This window comes from Zootoca vivipara, chromosome 17, assembly GCF_963506605.1.
Source record: "Zootoca vivipara chromosome 17, rZooViv1.1, whole genome shotgun sequence".
Taxonomy (NCBI): domain Eukaryota; kingdom Metazoa; phylum Chordata; class Lepidosauria; order Squamata; family Lacertidae; genus Zootoca; species Zootoca vivipara.
In genome coordinates, this window is record NC_083292.1 from 4,188,037 (window position 1) to 4,207,478 (window position 19,442).

The 19,442-nt window shown below is 45.8% G+C and overlaps 2 protein-coding genes across 16 annotated transcripts in view; one reads left to right on the top strand and one right to left on the bottom strand.

Moving 5' to 3' along the window:
* Positions 1–3,705, top strand: part of PITPNM2 (phosphatidylinositol transfer protein membrane associated 2) — a 217,622-nt gene extending 213,917 nt beyond the window's left edge. For all 15 annotated transcript variants that reach the window (XM_035098032.2, XM_035098047.2, XM_035098045.2 and 12 more), the window contains one exon: positions 1,178–3,705. In XM_035098032.2, coding sequence (XP_034953923.2) covers positions 1,178–1,525 — 348 coding nt within the window. In that variant the 3' untranslated portion in view covers positions 1,526–3,705. The remainder of the gene's footprint in view (positions 1–1,177) is intronic.
* Positions 3,706–9,140: 5,435 nt separating this feature from the next.
* ARL6IP4 (ADP ribosylation factor like GTPase 6 interacting protein 4) lies at positions 9,141–16,732 on the bottom strand. The gene is made up of 6 exons (XM_035099097.2): positions 16,287–16,732; positions 14,831–15,045; positions 13,486–13,842; positions 13,038–13,155; positions 11,736–11,805; positions 9,141–11,116 (listed from the first exon to the last, which is right to left on the bottom strand). The coding sequence occupies exons 1-6, from the start codon at positions 16,730–16,732 to the stop codon at positions 11,060–11,062; spliced, it is 1,263 nt and encodes a 420-aa protein (XP_034954988.2). The 3' UTR covers positions 9,141–11,059.
* Positions 16,733–19,442: the final 2,710 nt, after the last annotated feature.

Sequence of the window (19,442 nt, forward strand, 5' to 3'; positions counted from 1 at the left end):
CACCAGCGGACTAGCACAGATCTTACCTTTATAGTGCCATCTTTGTTGGCATGGAGGAGAGAAATGGTGGGAAGAAAGCCAAGCACCTTCTGAGGTAGTTGCAGAAGTGGCTGTAGCTCAGAGGTAGAGCATCTGCTCTGCATACAGAAAAGTCCAGCTTCTTAAATCTCCAGCATCTTCATGTGGGGTTGGGAGAGGCCCCTGCCTAAAGCCCTGGAGGGCCTCTGCCAATCAGCCGTACTGAGCTAAATGCAGCAAAGGGATGACTCCATATAAGGCATCGGCCTCATCTATGGAGAGACAAAAATGGACCCAGTCAGGGGATGCACAGGAAAAGCAGGCAAGTAGCCCAGTAGGCCTGGAACAAGATGGGAAGAAGCAGCAAGCCTGCAGCTATGTGTCTTTCAAAAATATTTTCTGAAAACAGAAGAATATTTCAGTCGAAATTTTCAGGTGATCAGTGTTACATTTGTACTAACAAGATTTACCAGTGTGCTCTAAGAGATTTTTGAAATTTTTGATATTGTGTCTTTTAATAGCATAGTCCAAGCTTAAGTGATGGAGAAAGCTGAGTACCCAGATGTTGTACACTTCATTGGAATCCATTTGGTGAAACATAGTTTAGAAATATATTAAATAAAATACATACATACACAAAGTGTATCAAAGATGAATAATGGCCATTGCACAAAAAGCATTAATATGTTTAGCAAATTTGTTTATTTGGGTTGACATTTAGATGGCTTTTTGCTGAATTACTTCTCTTGGTGCACATACAAGTAAGTGGGTTGCCTATATTGTTTTGCCAGCTGCTGAGGAGAATTTTGTGGCTGCTTCTCGATTTCTGAACTAGTGTGTCAGAGAGACTTCTCCTTGACACTTAGCAGAAAGGTAGAGATGACTAGCTTATGGGTTCACACATTCCAGGGCTGCACTTGACTAGCTTATGGGTTCACACATTCCAGGGCTGCACTTCAACAATGAGAACCACATCCTGTATGGCACACATTATTTTCTGGGTCTGGCAACCTGAGATAAATTTGTCACTTGGCAAAGAGTTGCCTCGGCAGCATCTGAAATGGCAGCTGTGAAATTGCATTTGGCCATGGAACAAGAGTGAAGTTTTGGACTGCAGATGTCTTCCAAAAATAAGCTTTCATTTTAATTAAATTTGCAGTTCATTACCGAGGGATACGCAGCCCACCTGGCCCAGCTGGAATACACCCATCGCTCCCGCCCTGCCAAGAACACCACCCGGATGGCTCTTCGGAAAGGCAGCTTTGGCCTCCCGGGCCAAACGGAATTCCTGCGCAAGAGGAACCACTTGCTGCGCACCATCTCCTCTCAGCCAGCCACGGCAGCCAGCGGAAGCAGTGGCTACAGGCCGGAGCGAACCCAGAGTCAGTCAGAGAGTGACCGGGAGAGGGAGAAGGAGCGCAGCCAGAGGAGCATGAGCCTTGCCACAGGGTGCTGGGGCCGGAGCACAGCCTCCAGACTGGAGCCGGGGGGCCTGGGGCAGAAGTAGGGCAGCCAGAAGGCAGCAGCAGGAGGCAATTGTGCATGGCAGCAGCAGCAGCAGCGGAGGTGAATCAACCGAGGCCTGTGGTGTGGGGTAGTGGGGCAAACATGGTGCTACTCGTTGCCAGAGAGGCGGTCATAACTTTATGAGGCGATAACAGGCTGGTTCCCCCCCCCCTCCATGCAAAACATACAGGCCTTGGGGACGGGGGCACTGGGTTTTTGCAGAGCACTGTGCAAAGGGGAACAAGAAAACTGCCTTTTCAAGCAGAGGGGCATCAGGAAGGGGAAGATGAATACTTCGGCAGCTCCTGGGTGCAGCTTTTTCCTGCCCCCCCCCTTTCCCACCCAGGTTTGGTGATTGTAAATATGTGCCTCCACAGCTTCTTAGCTATCGTTAAAGAGGCAGCGGAGGGAGGGGGTGCCCCAGTGCCATGTGTGGGCAGAACTGGAGGAGTCAGTCAGGGGAGCCACAACTGTGGGTTTGTTCTGCTACCTGAAGTGAAGGGAGCTGCATCCTGCCACCACTTTGAAATAAGTTGCTCCACTTCTGGAATTTGGAGAGACTCGGGTTGGAGACAAGGAAGAGTTCAAGACAAGCAAAGGATGCTTAGAACACACTTCCATTCTGCTAGGAAGCAAAGTCATGTTGGCAATGGCTAATTCAAGGCATCTTTGGTGCGAGAAGCATGGGATCCGATTAGCAGTTGGTTTTATTTGGGTACAATTTCCTATGATTATTTTTAAGCGAACATCTTAAAAAAAGGAGGGAAAACAAAAACCAGATTTTGGAAACTGGTGGATTGTACTATCTGCTGCTTTCTGCTCCTCGGTGTGTGAGGGAGTGGACAGGGTGAAAGAAGTTGGGCAGTTATCCAGTTTCTACTTTTGGAAAGTACCAACAGTTAGTTTCAAGCATCTAGGAAACAAATAGCAGAGTGCTATTTTTGCTCAGCCTAAAAAAAGCGAAGTCCAAATTCTTCCCCACTCTGCCCACTTCTTTTCTGCCTCTTGACCCTCTTCAGAAGGGAGTCCGTCCTTCTTTCCAACTTTTGCAATGGCTTTCAGCAGAGGATGTAAATTTTGCTTTTCTTTTTAACTATAGTTATGCAACTGTAAAACCTCATTGTTTTTATTTGTTTTGCACTGATAATTTTTAGAAAGGAGGCCTATTACTATTTTATGAAGCTACACCCTCCCTATTTATAGCACATGACAGTCAAATGTTGCTAAGCCAGGATGCACACATGCACACACACAGGACTTTTCCCCCACCAACAATGTAAGGAGATTTAAAAAGAACAAGTGCAACAAATTGAGAGGTACAAATCAAGGGAATGTGATTTTGAAAAGGAGAGGAAAGACATACGGTATCTTAAATTTCCCTAACTACTCTCTGTACAGGAGTTGCAGGTTTGATGGTTTGAATTTGCTGCAAAGTTCTGTGAAGTACATTTGTGAGCTCTGCCCCGAGTTCTAAAGAACATGCTTGGTTTATAACACTTTATAGTAGCCGTTTGAGAATGGGAGTGAATCACAAGGGAACATAGGCCTACAAGGAAGGGTCTGCAAAATTTCCCTAGCCACCATCATGCCACCTCACCCTGCAGATTCAGTTTCCAGCTGTTGCAGAACACGGTTAGCCTGAGATAATGGACTAGTTCTCCAAGAGTTTGGGTTGCCCTTTCTTGCCTATAGCTTCTGGCATTTTTTATATTTGCACAGGTGTGCTTCTTTGTTCAGTGTTCCACTTTATACGTAAAACATTTCCCCCCTAGACCAACAGCTCTTTCATCATTTCTTCTTTTCAATACCAAGACTCGGCAGCACTGTGAATTACAGCCTCTTTCCAAGCCACGAGGCTCAACAACTCACCTGGACATTTAAAAAGCTACTTTGCTACATGGGTTTCAACACCAAATTTAAAATGGTGTGCTCCATCCATATGGATGTTACTGTCTAAAATCCATTTATTTATCCATGGAAACTGCTGCTCTTTTCAAATGAAGCTTGCAATTCAACTCCCAACATTTCTTAAATGGTTGATGATGAGCCATACTGCAAGATTATAAGCCTCTTGTCTCAGATGAAGTCAACAAGAAAATCTTGGCGAGTTTTTACTACTTTTCTTTTTTTTAAAAAAAAAAACACACCAAGCACTATTGACTTCCCTTTCTCCTCAGTCTAGCTCTTTGCAAATATACATCAAAAAATGAGCGGGTAGGTATTTGACATGCAGAATCCATATGGATTGCATTATAGCTCCTTGCTAGCTCAGTGTATCATCTGACCATCATCGCTAAAACAGACTAGGCGGCCACATGATCTGGATTTGATTTTCATTGATTTGGCCTCTTCCCTGAACAGTCAAGACATGACATGTACATTATTCAAGCTTTGAGATGTTCAGTGGCTCCTTTTTAGTGTGTGTGTGTGTGTGTAGATAGTGTAAAGGAAAAAAACAATGTAAAATGCCTGGATACGGGTTGAGGAGGAAGTGGGTGGTATATATATATATAAATATATATAAATATATATGCAGTGAAAGTAATTTATTTTATGTACAAAACCCATGTCTGGAGGGAAATAAACCTTCAGGTTTTGTTAATATTTCAAGGCCTAGCTTCCCCTCCCCCTTAATGTACAACAGACTTATTTTATGGACCAAGTTCAAACTGTCAAAGGATGCTAAAAGAAATCTTGTCATTGCCTCTCACCAATCCATATTTGAAACGAATGATCCGTAAGAGGGACAGTCATTCCTGTGTGCACCCCCCACCCCACCCCTTGGCCAGGCGTCTCCTCTCTTTCAGCCATTCTCCCTGTTTCTTTTCAAGGTGGTTGTTTTGTATGTGTAAGGGGATGGGGGTGATTCTTCATTCTTCTTTGCCATTGTAATAACTTTGAATTAAGTGAGCGGTGAGCAAATGACATCATGGCTGGAGGCTTCTTTCATTTTTTTAAGCCCTCCAGGATGCCACCATTCTGGTCCATGACTTATGTGTGCATACCCCTCATGTGTTGTCCTTGATGTTGAAAGCTGAACTTGCTACTCTGGCATTAAACAAACAATAGCAATAGCTTCCTTAGAAAGTACTGTGGCTCCCTCTGGAATGAATCTGGAGAGCAGCGTTCGCCATCCCACTGGAAATGCAATGACTGATTTGTGGAATCTGAAGCCATCTGTATTTAATGCTGTAGCCTCAGTGATTGTCTTTCCTTGAGATCAGTGCCCCAGATCCAGTTTATACCTTAAGGGCCAGTAAGAGGCAGGAATGCCCCTGGAAAGGGCAGGTCTGCTATCTCCTGCTCTGGGAACCTCAAGTGTGCAGACTTGCTCTCAAGAGTCTACTCAGCCGAGTGAATGGATGAGTGGTCAGGGAGAACAGTTTCAGTACATTGCGTATATTAGAGCCACCTGGATGTGCCTAGAACTCGGCCAGTATGATGATCAGCCTTTCCCAACCTGAGACCTTCCAGATGTTTTTAGCTGCAAGGCCCAGCCAGCCAAGGAACAGGTAAAACTTGCACTTTTTGTCTTGGGATCACATAACTTCTGTTTGTTGTTGTCTTTGAAGTATGTTTTGCAAGTAATTTGGACTCTGAAGTGGTTTCCTCTTTTAAAAGGCGGGGGGATATATTGGGGTGATATTTGAGGAAAGGAGTGGTCAGGAGATCAGGAACTCCCCCCCTGCAAATATTTAGAGGAGCTTGCACCAGCAACCTGGCGTTTGGGTGGCATTTAGAATCCCCAAGGGAGGTTGGACAAGTACATGGAATCAAGTGTTCTGTCCACATCTCCCCCATCCTCCCCCCATAAACCAAGGAACTTTGCATAATGCAGCGTTGTATGGTTTACATCATATATTCACACTGCACAATTTGAGCTGCCTTGGCACAGAACAAGAATTTTGCTGAGTTTGGGTCTATTTTTTAACATAGACTTAATTTACTCTTTTCAGATGTTCCATAGCAACAGACCTTGTGTTTGGGGGGAGGTTTTGCAGGGTAATTTGGTGCTGAAATGTTTAAACTTGGCTAAAAATGTTTAGAGGCATCACGTGGGACTAAACTTTCATTTCTTTTAAGCCAAAAAAGGCAAGCTTCTCATCCATATGGCTGCAGATGGGAGGGGGAAAGCCTAATGCTCTGAAAAGCCAAGGTGGGTGTGGAGTTTAATAAAGCTTACCTCTGCACAACCCCCAAGCTTGCCAAAGCATGCTAAATTTTGGAAAGCTCCTAAAATGTTTGCAGTATGAGAAAACAAATGAAACTAAAGCACACACATAGGTTCTAGGTGGCATTCCTATGACACAATCTTATGCATAATTACCCAGACGTAATTTCCATTGCATTCATTGGCCTTGCTCCACATTACTCCCTGGTAAGTGTGTTTAGGATTGCAGCCTTAGATATCAAAACATTACAAAAGGGCACTGACAACACCAGCCTGCTGGAATGAAGCAGATCTAGATGGTGGGGAGTCTATCTAAGAACCCCAGAATTCCATTCAAAGAAAAGTAGGATATAAATGTACAAAACAATCAATGGTTTGATGGAAAAAGAGGCCCGACCTGTTGTATACATTCTTCCCAAACAAGATAGCTTCCCTGTAATTTGCACTGGGGCCGGATTGTTAGCATCTTTTGACAATGCAACTTTAATTTTGATGAACGTTTTGTATCTTAAAGCTAGCTCAATGGTTGTCTACCAAAAGGCAGGGTGGGGAGCAGAGTTGGTTACGAACAAAACCCTCTTCCCCCCAGTTTTATCCCGGACTTTACTGGAGTCATCTCTCTTGTTCAGGTATTTAGCACCATTGCTGCCGTTTTTCCTGTTAGTTCCAAAAGCATTACGGTTTTGTCTCCCTCTCCTTCATCACTGAGACCCCCACCCCACACTTCTTTCTCCTCCCTGACTGTTATTCTGTATTCAACAATGTTCATTCTGTTGAATGAGGGGGGCAGGCTTTTCAAAGATTCGGCTGGAGGGGCAGCACTCCAAGAAGGTTCCCTATGGAAAGGTCACAAGGGCAAATCAGCCCAGAGTCCAGCTACCTGCGTTTTGTGTCTGCATGATCCTGTCTGTCTCCTTGCTCTTGTATGTGAGGACCACCCTCTTCCTTGTTGTTCCTGCCGCCTCGTTCTGCCGCCTGGTTGTGCTTTGTATATGGTTATCCCTTGTACGTTAACACCAATTAAAAGAAATGGGAAGGCTCTCTTGCTGTGTCTGCTTCTTTGCAAAGTCCACCAAAGGCATAAAGCTTCAAAGCGACTTGCTTTCAGAGGCCAAGAAAGTAGCCTTGAAGCATCAGACCAAATCCCAGCATTCTGTCTTTATAACAGCCAGATTTTGGGGGGGAATGCACAATTGGGACGCCATGGCAATGGGCTTCCCTTCTTGTTTTTTGTCTCCAGATAATAAGGCACAAAGAGCCTCTCTACAGAGCAATGCCATTAAGCCCAGGGGCAAGGAACCTTTTTCGGCCTGGGAGCCACATTCTCTTCTGAGCGACCTTCCAAGGGCCACATGCAAAAGTGGGTGGAGCCATGTAAATTTTACCTTTATGCATTTGTTTCTACATACCCATAACACCCCTATCTCTCCTCCAAACAGGCAAGAGAGGTATTAGGAAAATCAGGGGTCACATCCACACTCAGTTATGAAGCTCACTGGGTGACTGTAGGCCAGTCACTGCCTCTCAGCCTAACCTACCTCACACTCACAGGGCTGTCGTGGAGTTCAGATGAAGAGCTGGAGGACCATGTACACCACCTTGAGTTCCTTGGAGAAAGTGGGATATAAATATGATAGCTACATAAATATTCAGGGGGCAAAGCAGGGCCATTGAATGGCCTGAAGACGCAGTGTTTGGCCCGGCTCAATTTCTGAGGGCCAGTTGATGAGACCTGGACTCACATGTGGCCTCCAGACCTAAAGTTCATCATCATTCCTGCACTAAGCTATTATGGCTAAGAGTTATAGTAATATTTTGGTGCCCTGCATGATATTAATGCAACAACCACCTACCTGTATTTTTCGCTCCATAGGCTGCATCTGACCATAGGACGCACCTAGTTTTTAAAGTAGGAAAACAAGAAAAAATTTTTTTTTGCTTTCTTGAATTGTCCTAGGCATAGCAGCCAACTCCTAGAGGCCTAGGTGCCTCCCCCCCCCCCATTAAATATTTGAGGAAGCTTCTTTTGCAAAGGGGGAAAGCTCAATTTTTTGAGGATCAGCTCAAAGTTGTGCAGCTTTTTTTGCAAATGGGAAAAGCCCTGTTTTTTGGGGGGGGGTCAGCTCACAGTTGTGCATCTTTTTTGCAAAGGGGGAAAGCTCCATTTTTGAGGATCAGCTCAAAGTTGTTGAGCTTACCTTGCAAAGGGGAAAAATCCTGTTTTTATGGGGTTCAACTCACAGTTCTGCGGCTTTTCTAGGAAAGGGACCCATTTCTAGAGTTTCCAGACAGATAATCTAATCAGCCAGTCACATGTCACTGGGGAAACCAGCAGACTCCCTCTGCAGACAATTGAGGCCGGGGCGGGAAGGGAGCTAGCTCCCTTATCTCCCTCCCCGATCTCTTGCAATCAGCTGCTGAGCGGGTCCTTTCAACACTCTCCCTCTTGTTAGCCAAACAAACACGATCTGCCTTTCGCCCCTGGCCAATTCGGCTCCAGGGATAACGCATTCGCTCCATAAGACGCACAGACATTTCCTCTTACTTTTTAGAGGAAAAAGGTGCGTTTTATGGAGCGAAAAATACGGTAGTATGCAAAAGAATGAGAGAGCTTGAAATGCATTTAAATTAGAGCTGCTTGTCAGTAGGAATCAGTCTATTTCTGCCCAGTGTCAGGTTAGCAGATGTTCATTAATAAGTCTGTTCTGTCTTGTTTCCATAAGCAAAAACACAATTGTGCTGCACATTTATCCTAAAATGAGCATTTTGTATTGCACTGCATATTTTAACCTAAAATAAAAATTGTATATGCTTTTTGAGCACAGAGCAGTATTGAAAAAAATGGACAAGTGCAAAAACAATCCTAACTGCAATCCAATCTGTTTATCAGTTTGCGAAGTATGAATTGGTCCAGTCCTCTGGTGTCTCCACTTGTCAGGGAGGGGAAACAGCATCTCAGGTTCAAATCCCCCTTTCAGCCAGGAGGTTCAGATGCTGGGTTGGGCGAGTCCCAACTTCTCAGCACTACCTATTTTACGGAGCTGTCATGCAGTATGTGCAATATGGATGCATTTATACCCCACTCTGAATCACTGAAGCAAAGCAGGAAAGTTTTACTCAGTCTTATGTGCATGACTTTGGTTACATGTGACTGAGTCGGCAGTTCTTCTTGGTACAAACCTGTTCCCAGAACAGCACAAAATGATGCCCATCCTTACACTGAACAAAATCTGTGTCCCTTACTATAATAAACAGGTGATACCCTAAGACAGACAAGATGGGGAAGGCTGTTATAATGAACAGGCCTGGTAATACCTGCATCAGCAAGCCTGTGTAAGTTGATGACATGACATTTACTACCTGGAGCAACCTAGACGCTACCGGTTAAATAGGAGTGCTGTGATTTTGCAAAACAAAGACCACACCCTTAAAGGGCACAATCCAGGTAAAGTGAAGCATTTTTTTTTAATGAGTGTTAGTTTCGATGAAAAAGAGTTAAAGCAACAATTCATGCACTTGGCTCTTCTTTGGAGGAATAAGGGCAAAGTGTGAATTATTGTTCAGCACTGCGTAAATAATTAACAGGATATAATTAAAATGAATTTCACACAAACATGCCTGACGTTTGTTTGATTACCAAAAGTTGGTGAGTAAACAACCACGGCCAGCTCCTACACGGTGTTGCCTCAGGAGAGCTGCTTAACAATTCCCTTACCATACCTTTAAGGAAAGGGGTGGGTGTGGGGTCTAGCATCCCAGCAACAACACTGTTGCTCTAAGGGTCTCTGGCAGACTCAGCATGCTTCCCCCCCCCCAACATTTTGGCATTGTAGCCTTTCTCATCCCCCCCCCCCAACTTAATCAACTGCTCGTGCCAGTAACATGCACAGTTTAAACCTCTGCAACAATCCTACCACAGTGTTGCCCTGAGAACAGAGATTTAAACCTCTCCACCTAACCCGGTGCTTCAATAAAGAAATAACCATCATAGTGATGGAGATGTTTTGTGTACCTGTGTGATTGTGTATGTGTGTGTGTGTGGTGTGTCACAGGCATGCAACCCTCAGAGGATTGGCAATGTTTGGCACTCGGGCCAAAAACATTTGGCTACTCCTGGCATACAGAGATACACCAAATATGTAATCTGCCCAAATGGAGCCTGGAAACAAAGCAAAGCAGCATGGACAGAGTCGCTCCTGAAAGGATGACATGCTTGCCAATTGCATAGCTGTTGGCACAAGGACGCACGAGGGCCCTCTAGCAAGGAAGCAAATTGTGTGGTGCCCTTAAAGGGTCAAGGCTTTGAATTTCCCGTGAACACAGCAGGTGTCAGCACTTTTCAGAATCCAGAGCTTAATGCAACATATCTAGCTAACGCTGCAGCAGAAAAGTGTTACCATGTAGACCTGTTAAGGAAGCCTCAATGCATTCCTGTTCCTGTATTAGGTAGGTGTAAGTGTGAAGCTGGAAACCAGAACAGCCTGATCTCACCACTATGGTGCCCTTCTGCCCTTAGGCAGAGGCTGAGTTGTCGGGCTAGAGCACAAGAAAAGGTGAGACAGCAGCAGAACTTGGCTGACCAGCCACCTCGCCAAGCCCCACGCCTGAGCAGATGCTGCTCAGCTAGAGATGCTAGAGGGGCACAGCAAGAGTGGACCTGTGTGAGAACTGCATGCCCTTACCCTGCTCTAACTCTTCCCAGCAGAACCCAAGAGCATGAAACACCCTCGGCCTGGAGCAGGAGGAGGTAGGTTGCAGCTGCTGGTGCTCCCCCTACTTCAGCAATAGATGTAGAGCTGTACTCTAGCTGCTTCCTCGCCCCTTGATTTTGAGGTTTCAGAGCCTAGACACCATGAAGCCAGCTAGGAAGTAGCTGGGCTGAGCTTTAGAAAAAAAGTCCCCTCCCACACAGGATAGAGGCAAGAAGCAGGATCAAAACCAGAAGCCTCCAGCCCACTTTGCACTTGGTCCATCTGCCTTGGAGGCAGGCAGAGCAATAAAAGCATTGCTGTCAGACTTCCATCGCTTCCTTTCCAGTGACCTGGGTCTTCTGTTTTTGCTCACTTCCCTTTTGCTTTGGGATAATTATTTTCACGGTTTTTCACTGCTAAGGGAGGTGCCTTGATGAGGAAACATGCTGGAGGCAGCAATCGGAGAGCCTCACAGGGGAGAACTGCAAAACAGAAGGATTTGTACTAGGAGCTGATGAATCTGGGCATCTTCCTGCCCCAGCAGTTCTCAGTCCTGATGGCACTGGCATGCATATTCCATGGGGATGGGTGTTGGGCGGGGGGAGTGCGGTGCCTGGTTTTGGCAAAGCTGCTGCAGCTGGGAATAAAACCATCTCTGAAGACCATCCTGTTATCACTGCAGCATCCCCATCCTCGCCTGGAAGGAAAGGCCATCTCCCCGCGTGGCGTGCTGTGAAAGAAGGTAGATGCAGTAAAGGTCTGTAAATCGTATCAGTCTTTGGTGCACTTTCCAAGTTCTACTCTGAAGTTCTATTCTTTGAAGGGGAACAGCATCAATGCCCCCACACTCTGCAGGCTTCTTAGGAAGGAAGGAAGGAAGGAAGGAAGGAAGGAAGGAAGGAAGGAAGGAAGGAAGGAAGGAAGTTCTCATCTAGGATATGAAAAAGCCTTGATCTACAAACTGATGGAAACAAAGGCAAAGAGGACCTACATGGGAAAGTCTCAGCAACCCAAAAGTCAGCTTATTCTCTCTCTTAGCAATAAAACTGCTAGCATATTTCCAAAGCTAAGCAGGGTCTGGTATGGTTTCAAATTGGATGGAGGACTACGTGTCGAGATTCTTGCATTGCAGGGGGTTGGACTAGATAACCCTTGGGATCCCTTCCAACTCTACTGTTCTATGATTCTATGACACTGAAGTCAGTGGAACCCTTTAGGGGAGTTAATAAGTCACAGAACAGCTATAACCAAAACCCAGCCTACAAAGCCCAGCCTTGTGCTCTAAATATTCAAGTCTACAGTTGCCAGATTACATCCATTAGATTCTGCAATAATAAATGGCCACATACCTTGTTAATTTCTTTATGCCTCTCCTTAGTAACGATCTCCTCAAGGACCTCGCCATCACCTTTAATAAGCCTGGAATTGAAACTCAGATTGTAGTCCTGGCCAACTTGCACGAACAGTAGATGTCTACATGCCCTTCATATCAACAGAGGGGGCCATAGCTCCCTGCTTTGCATGCAGAAGGTCCCTGATTCAACCCCCAACTGATTCAACCCCAGGAACACTGGAGAGCCTCTGCCAGTCAGTGTAGATAATACTGGGCCAAGAGGACCAGTGGTCTGGCCAGTATGAAGCTGCCTCCCGTAGTTAAGAATGTGAGAATGGAGGGATTGCCTTGCTGCAATGGGGCCAGCCACAAAGAATGCCAACTCAGCTGCAGCAGAAAGAGCAAATTCCAAGCTAGAGATTATGAGGGGTAGGGTTAAAAGTAGGGCTGTATTCAACAAAGTACTACTCGGAGAAGAACCATAATTGTCATTCATTTCAAATGGTCTTCTCTGAGTATGACTAATGCTGTATACAATCCACAGCTACGGTACCAGTGTCATGATGCACTCCTCCCTGTTTACGGCACAGACACACTTGGACCAAACCCCAAAGGGATCCTGTGAATGGTGCAGGAAAGGGGACACAACATAACTGGAAGTCTGGAGCACCTTCCCTACATTAGGGGCTTTTTAATTTAGGACAGGGGTTCCCAAACTAAGGCCTGGGGGCCGGATGCGGCCCAATCGCCTTCTAAATCTGGCCTGCGGATGGCCCAGGAATCAGCATGTTTTAACATGAGTAGAATGTGTCATTTTATTTAAAATGCATCTCTGGGTTATTTGTGGGGCATAGGAATTCGTTCAATTTTTTTTTCCAAAATATAGTCCGGCCCCCCACAAGTTCTGAGGGACAGTAGACCGGCCCCCTGCTGAAAAAGTTTGCTGACCCCTGGTTTAGGAAGAAAAGGTTCATAAGCTGAAGAACATCGCTTCTTCACAGTCCAGTTCCCCATTTGTAAAATGGGACCAACAGTCACTGAGCACATGGTGATGTTGCAAGGGGAAAATAAAATAAAGTGTATAAGCTCTGTCTGGGGTGCTTTTAAAATGATACTATTAATCGGGGTCAGCATTTGCAAAAATAAACTGCCAGTGAAGGAACTTAAGAACAGAAAATACAAAGAGCTCTGTTAAGAAACTGAACTATGTGGTTGTTTCAGAGGAAAATGCAGATACAGGAGAGAAAACCCAGAGGGTCTACATAAATTGAACTTAGTGATGATCTTCTAGTGACATATCCCCCCCACACACACACACCTTGTTCTTCCTGTTTCAGGGTCAACGACTCTCCTTATCACACTCTGCCTGGCGTCCCATTCCTCTTTTGTCATAGGCTTCATTGCTTGGATGCGGGATTTCTGCTCGTCCGTCAGGGCTGAGAGGCAGAAAACAGTGGTCTCACCAATAGCCAGAATGCTCTGGTATTACCACTGGTAGGGAGAGCATTTTTGTTGCTCAATCCCACGGAAAAAAAGGCCCCTCCAGTGTGTTCAAAAATCACTGCACTTTCTATATCCTACCAGTTAAAAATACAAATAGCTTAGTAATGATTTTTTAAAAAAATCCATCTACTAATAAACAAACTTACAGAAAATTGATCTAATTAAGGTCACTATTGCAAAACTGCAACAGTCATTTTGCCGCTCATTAACCAACAGTGTTGTCACTGTTTTTCAATCCGACCTTGCCTGGGGGAGGATCTTACCTGGCCCGGAGTCTCCCAGCGTCTCTTTCTGCCACTGGTCCAGGGAAGGTCCAGGGACTACCTCTGCCTTTGTTTCTCCCTCTTTCTCCCTCCCCTTTGATTTATTCTTTGCTTTCTTCTTGGTTTTCCTCTTCCTCTTCCTCTTTTGCTTTTTATCTTTCTCTTTGCTTAGCTTCTTCTTGCTCTGCTTCCTCCTTTTGCGGTTGGATTCCTCGTTGCCTGACACATCTGGAGAGGAATCAGAAGAGGAGGACGATCCAGAAGACAAGGAGCTGGTCTCGGAGGAAGAGGAGCTGCTGCTGCTGCTGCCTCTTCTCCTTTTCTTCTTCTTCTCCTTCTCTTTCTTCTTCTTTTTCACTGGAACCAAGCATCAATCAGAAGTCACCAGGGTATCTATCATGTTGCAATACATCACCAGGACTGTTACCCAAAGGGAGAAAAAAAACTGAGGGAATTCTCTTTTCCAGCCCTGGACAGAACCCAGAACTGGAACTTGTTGAGTGGCTTAACTGCTATGGCTTCACCTCCAAGAATAAGCTAGGTATTGTAGCTGGGGTTGGGGAGACAACTAGTTTAGTGTCTCCACGGGATTCTTTGCCTGGGGTCGGGGCAGCCAGGACATATTTCTAACCCATTAATATGGTTTGAATCTGCTGCATAGATGTGGCTCTGAAGTTAGTGCCCAGCAAATGATAGTCAGAGGCGCTGATTTTAAGACACACCTGGCAGCTGGCAGTGTGCAGCCATCACTCGCTTGAGGCACAAAGCTTAAGAAGGCAATGTTTGAAACCCTGATGGTTCTGGTGGGAAGTTCTGTGAAAGCATAATTAAAAAAAATTAATAGCCACAGGAGAAATACTCTGCTCTGCAGGCTGCATTCTACACAAATGTCTTCATCCTAAGCAAACAAGGGGACCATGGTGGAGGGTGAGGGGAGCAGCCTCAATGACCAGAAAGTGACAATAGCTCCCCCAGGAAACTGCACTACTGGCCAACACTGGCAAATGCTACCCCATCGAGAGATCAGAGTTCTGCATTTCTTAGGCAGGCATGGCCAACATGCGCTCAATCACTGGTAGATCATTGGCTCTCCCCAAAGAAGCTGAACAACTGTGGCTCCCCTAAACAAAAGCTCAACATTTTACCTCTTCCCTGAAAAAACTCAACAACTTTGACCCAAACGCCCCCCAAAATGGGCCTTCCTCCTTCCTAAAAAAGCTCAGCAACTTTGACCTGAACCCCCCAGTTTTTAATTCTGTGAGTAGATCGCAGTCTCTTGGGAGTTAGCCAGTTAGTCTTAGGCCAGTGCTTCAGAAGCAGCTGACACCCTCTCCCACATCCTTACCTTCTTTGCTGGAGGCTGAGCCCATCTGGACCCGGGGGGGCTCAGATCCTCTTTTGCTGGCAGGAGACAAACTCCTTATCCTCCCCTGGGATTCTTTGCTGCTTTTCCTCCTTTTCTTCTCCTTCTCCTCCACATCTCGCCTGCTCTGGGAGTCGCTTCGGCTCCTGCTCCGAAACCTTTTCCTTGCCTGGCTGTGAGCCATCATACTCTCAGGTCTGTTCCAAACAATGAGATCTGTTTACTTGCTTGGCTACCTACGACCACCCTTCCCTTGAAGATCACACTCAGTCTTACTCAAGTTTCAAACCAGCCAGAAGTAAATGTCCATTCAGAAAGGGCATGGTTAGGGAAATTTGATCTTGCAAGGAGAATAGCAGCATCCCATCCATGTTGCTAGTCCCCAGGAGAGCTGCTCTCAGAGCCAAGGATTGCACTTCGGTCTATTCAGATGTGAAGCCATGGCATATAGCTATCTAATCTTTCCTTAGCCATTGAGGCTACAGGTTACTGCCAAGACCCTGAAAGTTCTATACATTAATTCTATGCCAAGTGGTTCATTCTTTAAAAAGAACCACTAGGAGGGAGAAGCTGTGACCCTCCTGAAGCTCCTAGACTACAATTCCCACCATCCCTGACCACGCAGGCTGTGGCTGATGGGAGCTGGTGTCCAACAACTGGAGGGCCACATCCCTGCCCTACATCCTGACACAATATCTTTGCTAGCCTTTCATGTGCCACAATGGGGGGTCAGTTTTTTTTCTTTTTAAAGCTTGGGAACCTTCCTCAGATTAAAGCAGCCTTGGGGTTAGGCAGCCAGGGCTGGTTCTCTCAAGGCAACTTCTCTCCTTAGTCGACTGGAGGAAATGTAAAAATAAAATAACCACAATAATTCATTAATCATTAGCTTTGGGTAATTTCTAATGCACAACCCTCTTTTTTGTAACACAAGAGCAGTTTAATTTTATTGTCTTCTTTAAATTGGCTGTTGCCGTTTCAGTTCGTTGTTTTAATTTGCTGTAGTACGTTTGCCTGATCTTCTTTTTCTTCATTATAACTGTACTTTTTGTTCCCTACTACTTTGTAAGTCGTTTGGGTTGCCTTAGGCAAAATTAAGTGACTAACAAATCTTAATAAAAATAATAAGCCACTCCGGGAACACAAATATGCGTTAACGTTGCTCTGACAAATCGTGCATCTACATATCTGCGCGCGCACACACACTTCCGCCCCCTTAACACCCAGGCGCGCGTCGACCCTTTTAAGAAAACCCGCACGGTTTCTGCTGCCCTTCAAAGCCTTTCCACCCAATCCCGGCGCTCCGTCTCCCCCTCCCTCTTTCTAAGCCCCGCCCCCTGTCAGATAAGGTCTCCGTCAGGCAGCCAGGGCGCATGCGCACTGGATGCCTGCTCGCCAGAATCTTTGCGGAACGAATTTTGTCCCGTCCCGCCGGACTCACCCAGCCAGGTCAGGGCCTCGCCAACGAGATGAACACGGCGCGGCGTGCGGAGGTTGGGTTTTTGCAGAGGTTGGGTTTCTATGACTGGGCTGCGCCTCCGCAGCCCCGGAAACCGAGCGGGGCCCCCCCAGCAACTGTTTCGATAGTTTCCTCGGCGACTTCCTGTCTGCGCCTCGTCCGTTGCCATGAAATGTCCGGCGGGGAAAACAGGCCAAGCATCTTGGTTCCCAGCCTCCCGAAAACCCCTTACCTGAAGCACCGCTGGGCCGCCCAAGTGTTGTTGGGCTCCAGCTCCCATCAGCCCCAGGCGCGAATGGTGGGAGGTCAGTCCAACATCTGGAGGGTGCCGAGTGGCCCAGGGGGATCCCTGCAACCAAAAAAATCGGGGGAAGCGGAGGCGAAGGAAGCCAGCGAAGAGCGAGGACCCCTGTTTTATTTCTGTCCATTTTTAAGGGGGGGGGGGAATATGCTTTTGTGTTCTGTACGTGTTTGTTCAAAAATATCCAAGCGTTCAAGAACAAAAATCATAAAAAGAAGCATAAAATAAAATTGTAAACCACTTTGTGGGGTCAGTTTAGATCAGAAGGTGGAGTGTGCATCTTTTAAAATAAATATTATTAAAAATGCAGCAGTATAATCCATATTTTTAACAATTGGCAAAACATGCATTTAGTAGTTACTTATTACATTTTTATCCCACCTTTTCATCACAGAACTCAAGGCAACATACTTTTTTATCCTTGCAACAATACTGTAAGGTAGGTTAGGCTGAGCATAGCCCAGAATCTTGCAGCAGACTTTGAGTCAGCAGTGGTTCAAGCATGGATTTGAACACTAAATAAACAAACAAACCAAAACCTGCTATATCCCTGTTTAACACTCTTCTTTGTTAACCACAAAGGCTTTACTATAATGATTTTGTACAGTACACTCTAAGGTACAGTATGTCTACTCGGAGGCATGCACCATTGAGTTCAATAGGGCTTCCTCCCAGGAAAGTGTATATAGGATTACATCCTTTAATTAGTCCAGCTCTTATACCAACAGTGAATATTTGGGTCCTGCTTCTTCAGTTTGGTTATTTCTTCCACACAAAACGCAACAAAATAGAATTTATATTCTGTACCACTATTATCTTACCCTTGACTTTAATGAAAATATGCTATAACTTCCATGCATGTCAAACTGTACCGCAGTGGGTTGGTGAAAGGACTCTGTATTGTTGTTGAAAACAGCCATTTTAGCAATTGCCATGGGGATTTGGCTACAAATATAATGGCCAGATGTGATTTTGACAAAGAATAAAGGGTAAAGGGACCCCTGACCATTAGGTCCAGTCGCAGACAACTCTGGGGTTGCAGCGCTCATCTCACTTTACTGGCCAAGGGAGCCGGTGTACAACTTCCAGGTCATGTGGCCAGCATGACTAAGCCGCTTCTGGCGAACCAGAGCAGCGCACGGAAACGCCATTTACCTTCCCGCTATAGCGGTTCCTATTTATCTACTTGCATTTTGACCTGCTTTCTAACTGCTAGGTTGGCAGGAGCTGGGACCGGGCAACGGAAGCTCACCTCGTCGCAGAGATTCAAACCACCAACCTTCTGATCGGCAAGCCCTAGGCTCAGTGACAAAAAATAGAGTGGGACAAAAATATAATTGACTCAGAACACCGACATTTCAAAACACACACTCCATTCTCTCGCCCCACTCCCAAGGAAATTAATGGTGCTGGAGATTTTTTTGCCTCCTTTCATCAGGTTACTTTTGCATATTAATAAATTTGTGCAGATTAATGTTCAAAGTGGACATTTGATTGCCTCTATAGTCATGCTGGCCACATGACCCAGAAGCTGTCTGCGGACAAACGCTGGCTCCCTCGGCCTATAGAGCAAGATGAGCGACTGTGTACCTTTACCTTTTAGAGGCTTGCACCAAGCAAAGACAGCTGTGAGCTGGCCTCTGAATTGGAAATTGTATGAAATTAGTTTGCTGGGAAATCAAGGTGTTGTTTAGTCCTTTAGTCGTGTCCGACTCTTCGTGACCCTATGGACCAGAGCATGCCAGGCACTCCTGTCTTCCACTGCCTCCCGCAGTTTGGTCAGACTCATGTTGGTAGCTTCCAGAACACTGTCCAACTGATCCTTCCACATGGTGGCTGTCAACTGTAAGTCACACAAGACATCTAGCATGGGTTCCAATCCTCATGTCTTCTTCTTCTTTGGCGATCACTCGTAGCTGAGTAAGATTGTCTTCCATAACTACGGTTTCAACAAGGAGTCCGTAAGTGACTGTGGAGGCCAATTCTGGATCCGCACGTCCTTCCACAGTGGGGACATTGGTTTCCGGGTGGGACTGTTGGCTACAATGCACCCCCTGGAACCACCTTTCCCTGGAACCCAACAAAGAGCTCCTTAACTCCCTTTCTCACCATGCACATAATAGGCTTCCGTAAGGGCTTTCCCATTTTGCACTTCCAGCGCTTGTTGCTGCCTGCATCTTGTCTAACATGAGCCCCTCCAAAAGATGGCACATACAAAATGAATTGCCCATCAGGAATTTAGCTCCAGCATAATTGGCAAGCAAAGTAAGTTGGCATCATCTGCCTAGTCAGCAACCTGTAGTCTGTAGGTCTGTTTGCGCTAGCCACAGTCCCACTTTTTATTTCATGTAGTTGGCACTGATGCAAGGCTGGAAGAAGTCTCTCGGTGATTGCAGCAGTTGGAACAACCACCCAGCCAATCGAGATCCTTCTTGCTACTCTCAACACTATTGCCAATTCACCTTTCTCTGTCTGAACTGCCACCTGCTTTTTCTTATTCTTTAAGCTACAGAAAACTAAGGCAATGCAGCCGGCAGCTGCTGGTTTTTATGTGCAAAACAGAAGAGGCCTCGTGATTTTTGCCTGTGTTTCAGCTTGCATGACTCGGGTGGATAAAAAGGGGATGCAGAGCTGTAGGGCCTACTTTCAAAAACAGAAAAAGTCCTCCCTAAAAGGGTAGCTTTGTTTGCTTTAGCAGTGGTGACAACTGCATTACAATGGTTCAGACAGGAAAATCACAGCCTGGTTAGAAGGATAATAAAATTGGCTCCTGCCTTTTTGAAACTGCCACGTTTTTAGATAAGTCCACAAGTCAAGTCCACCATACAAGAATGCCC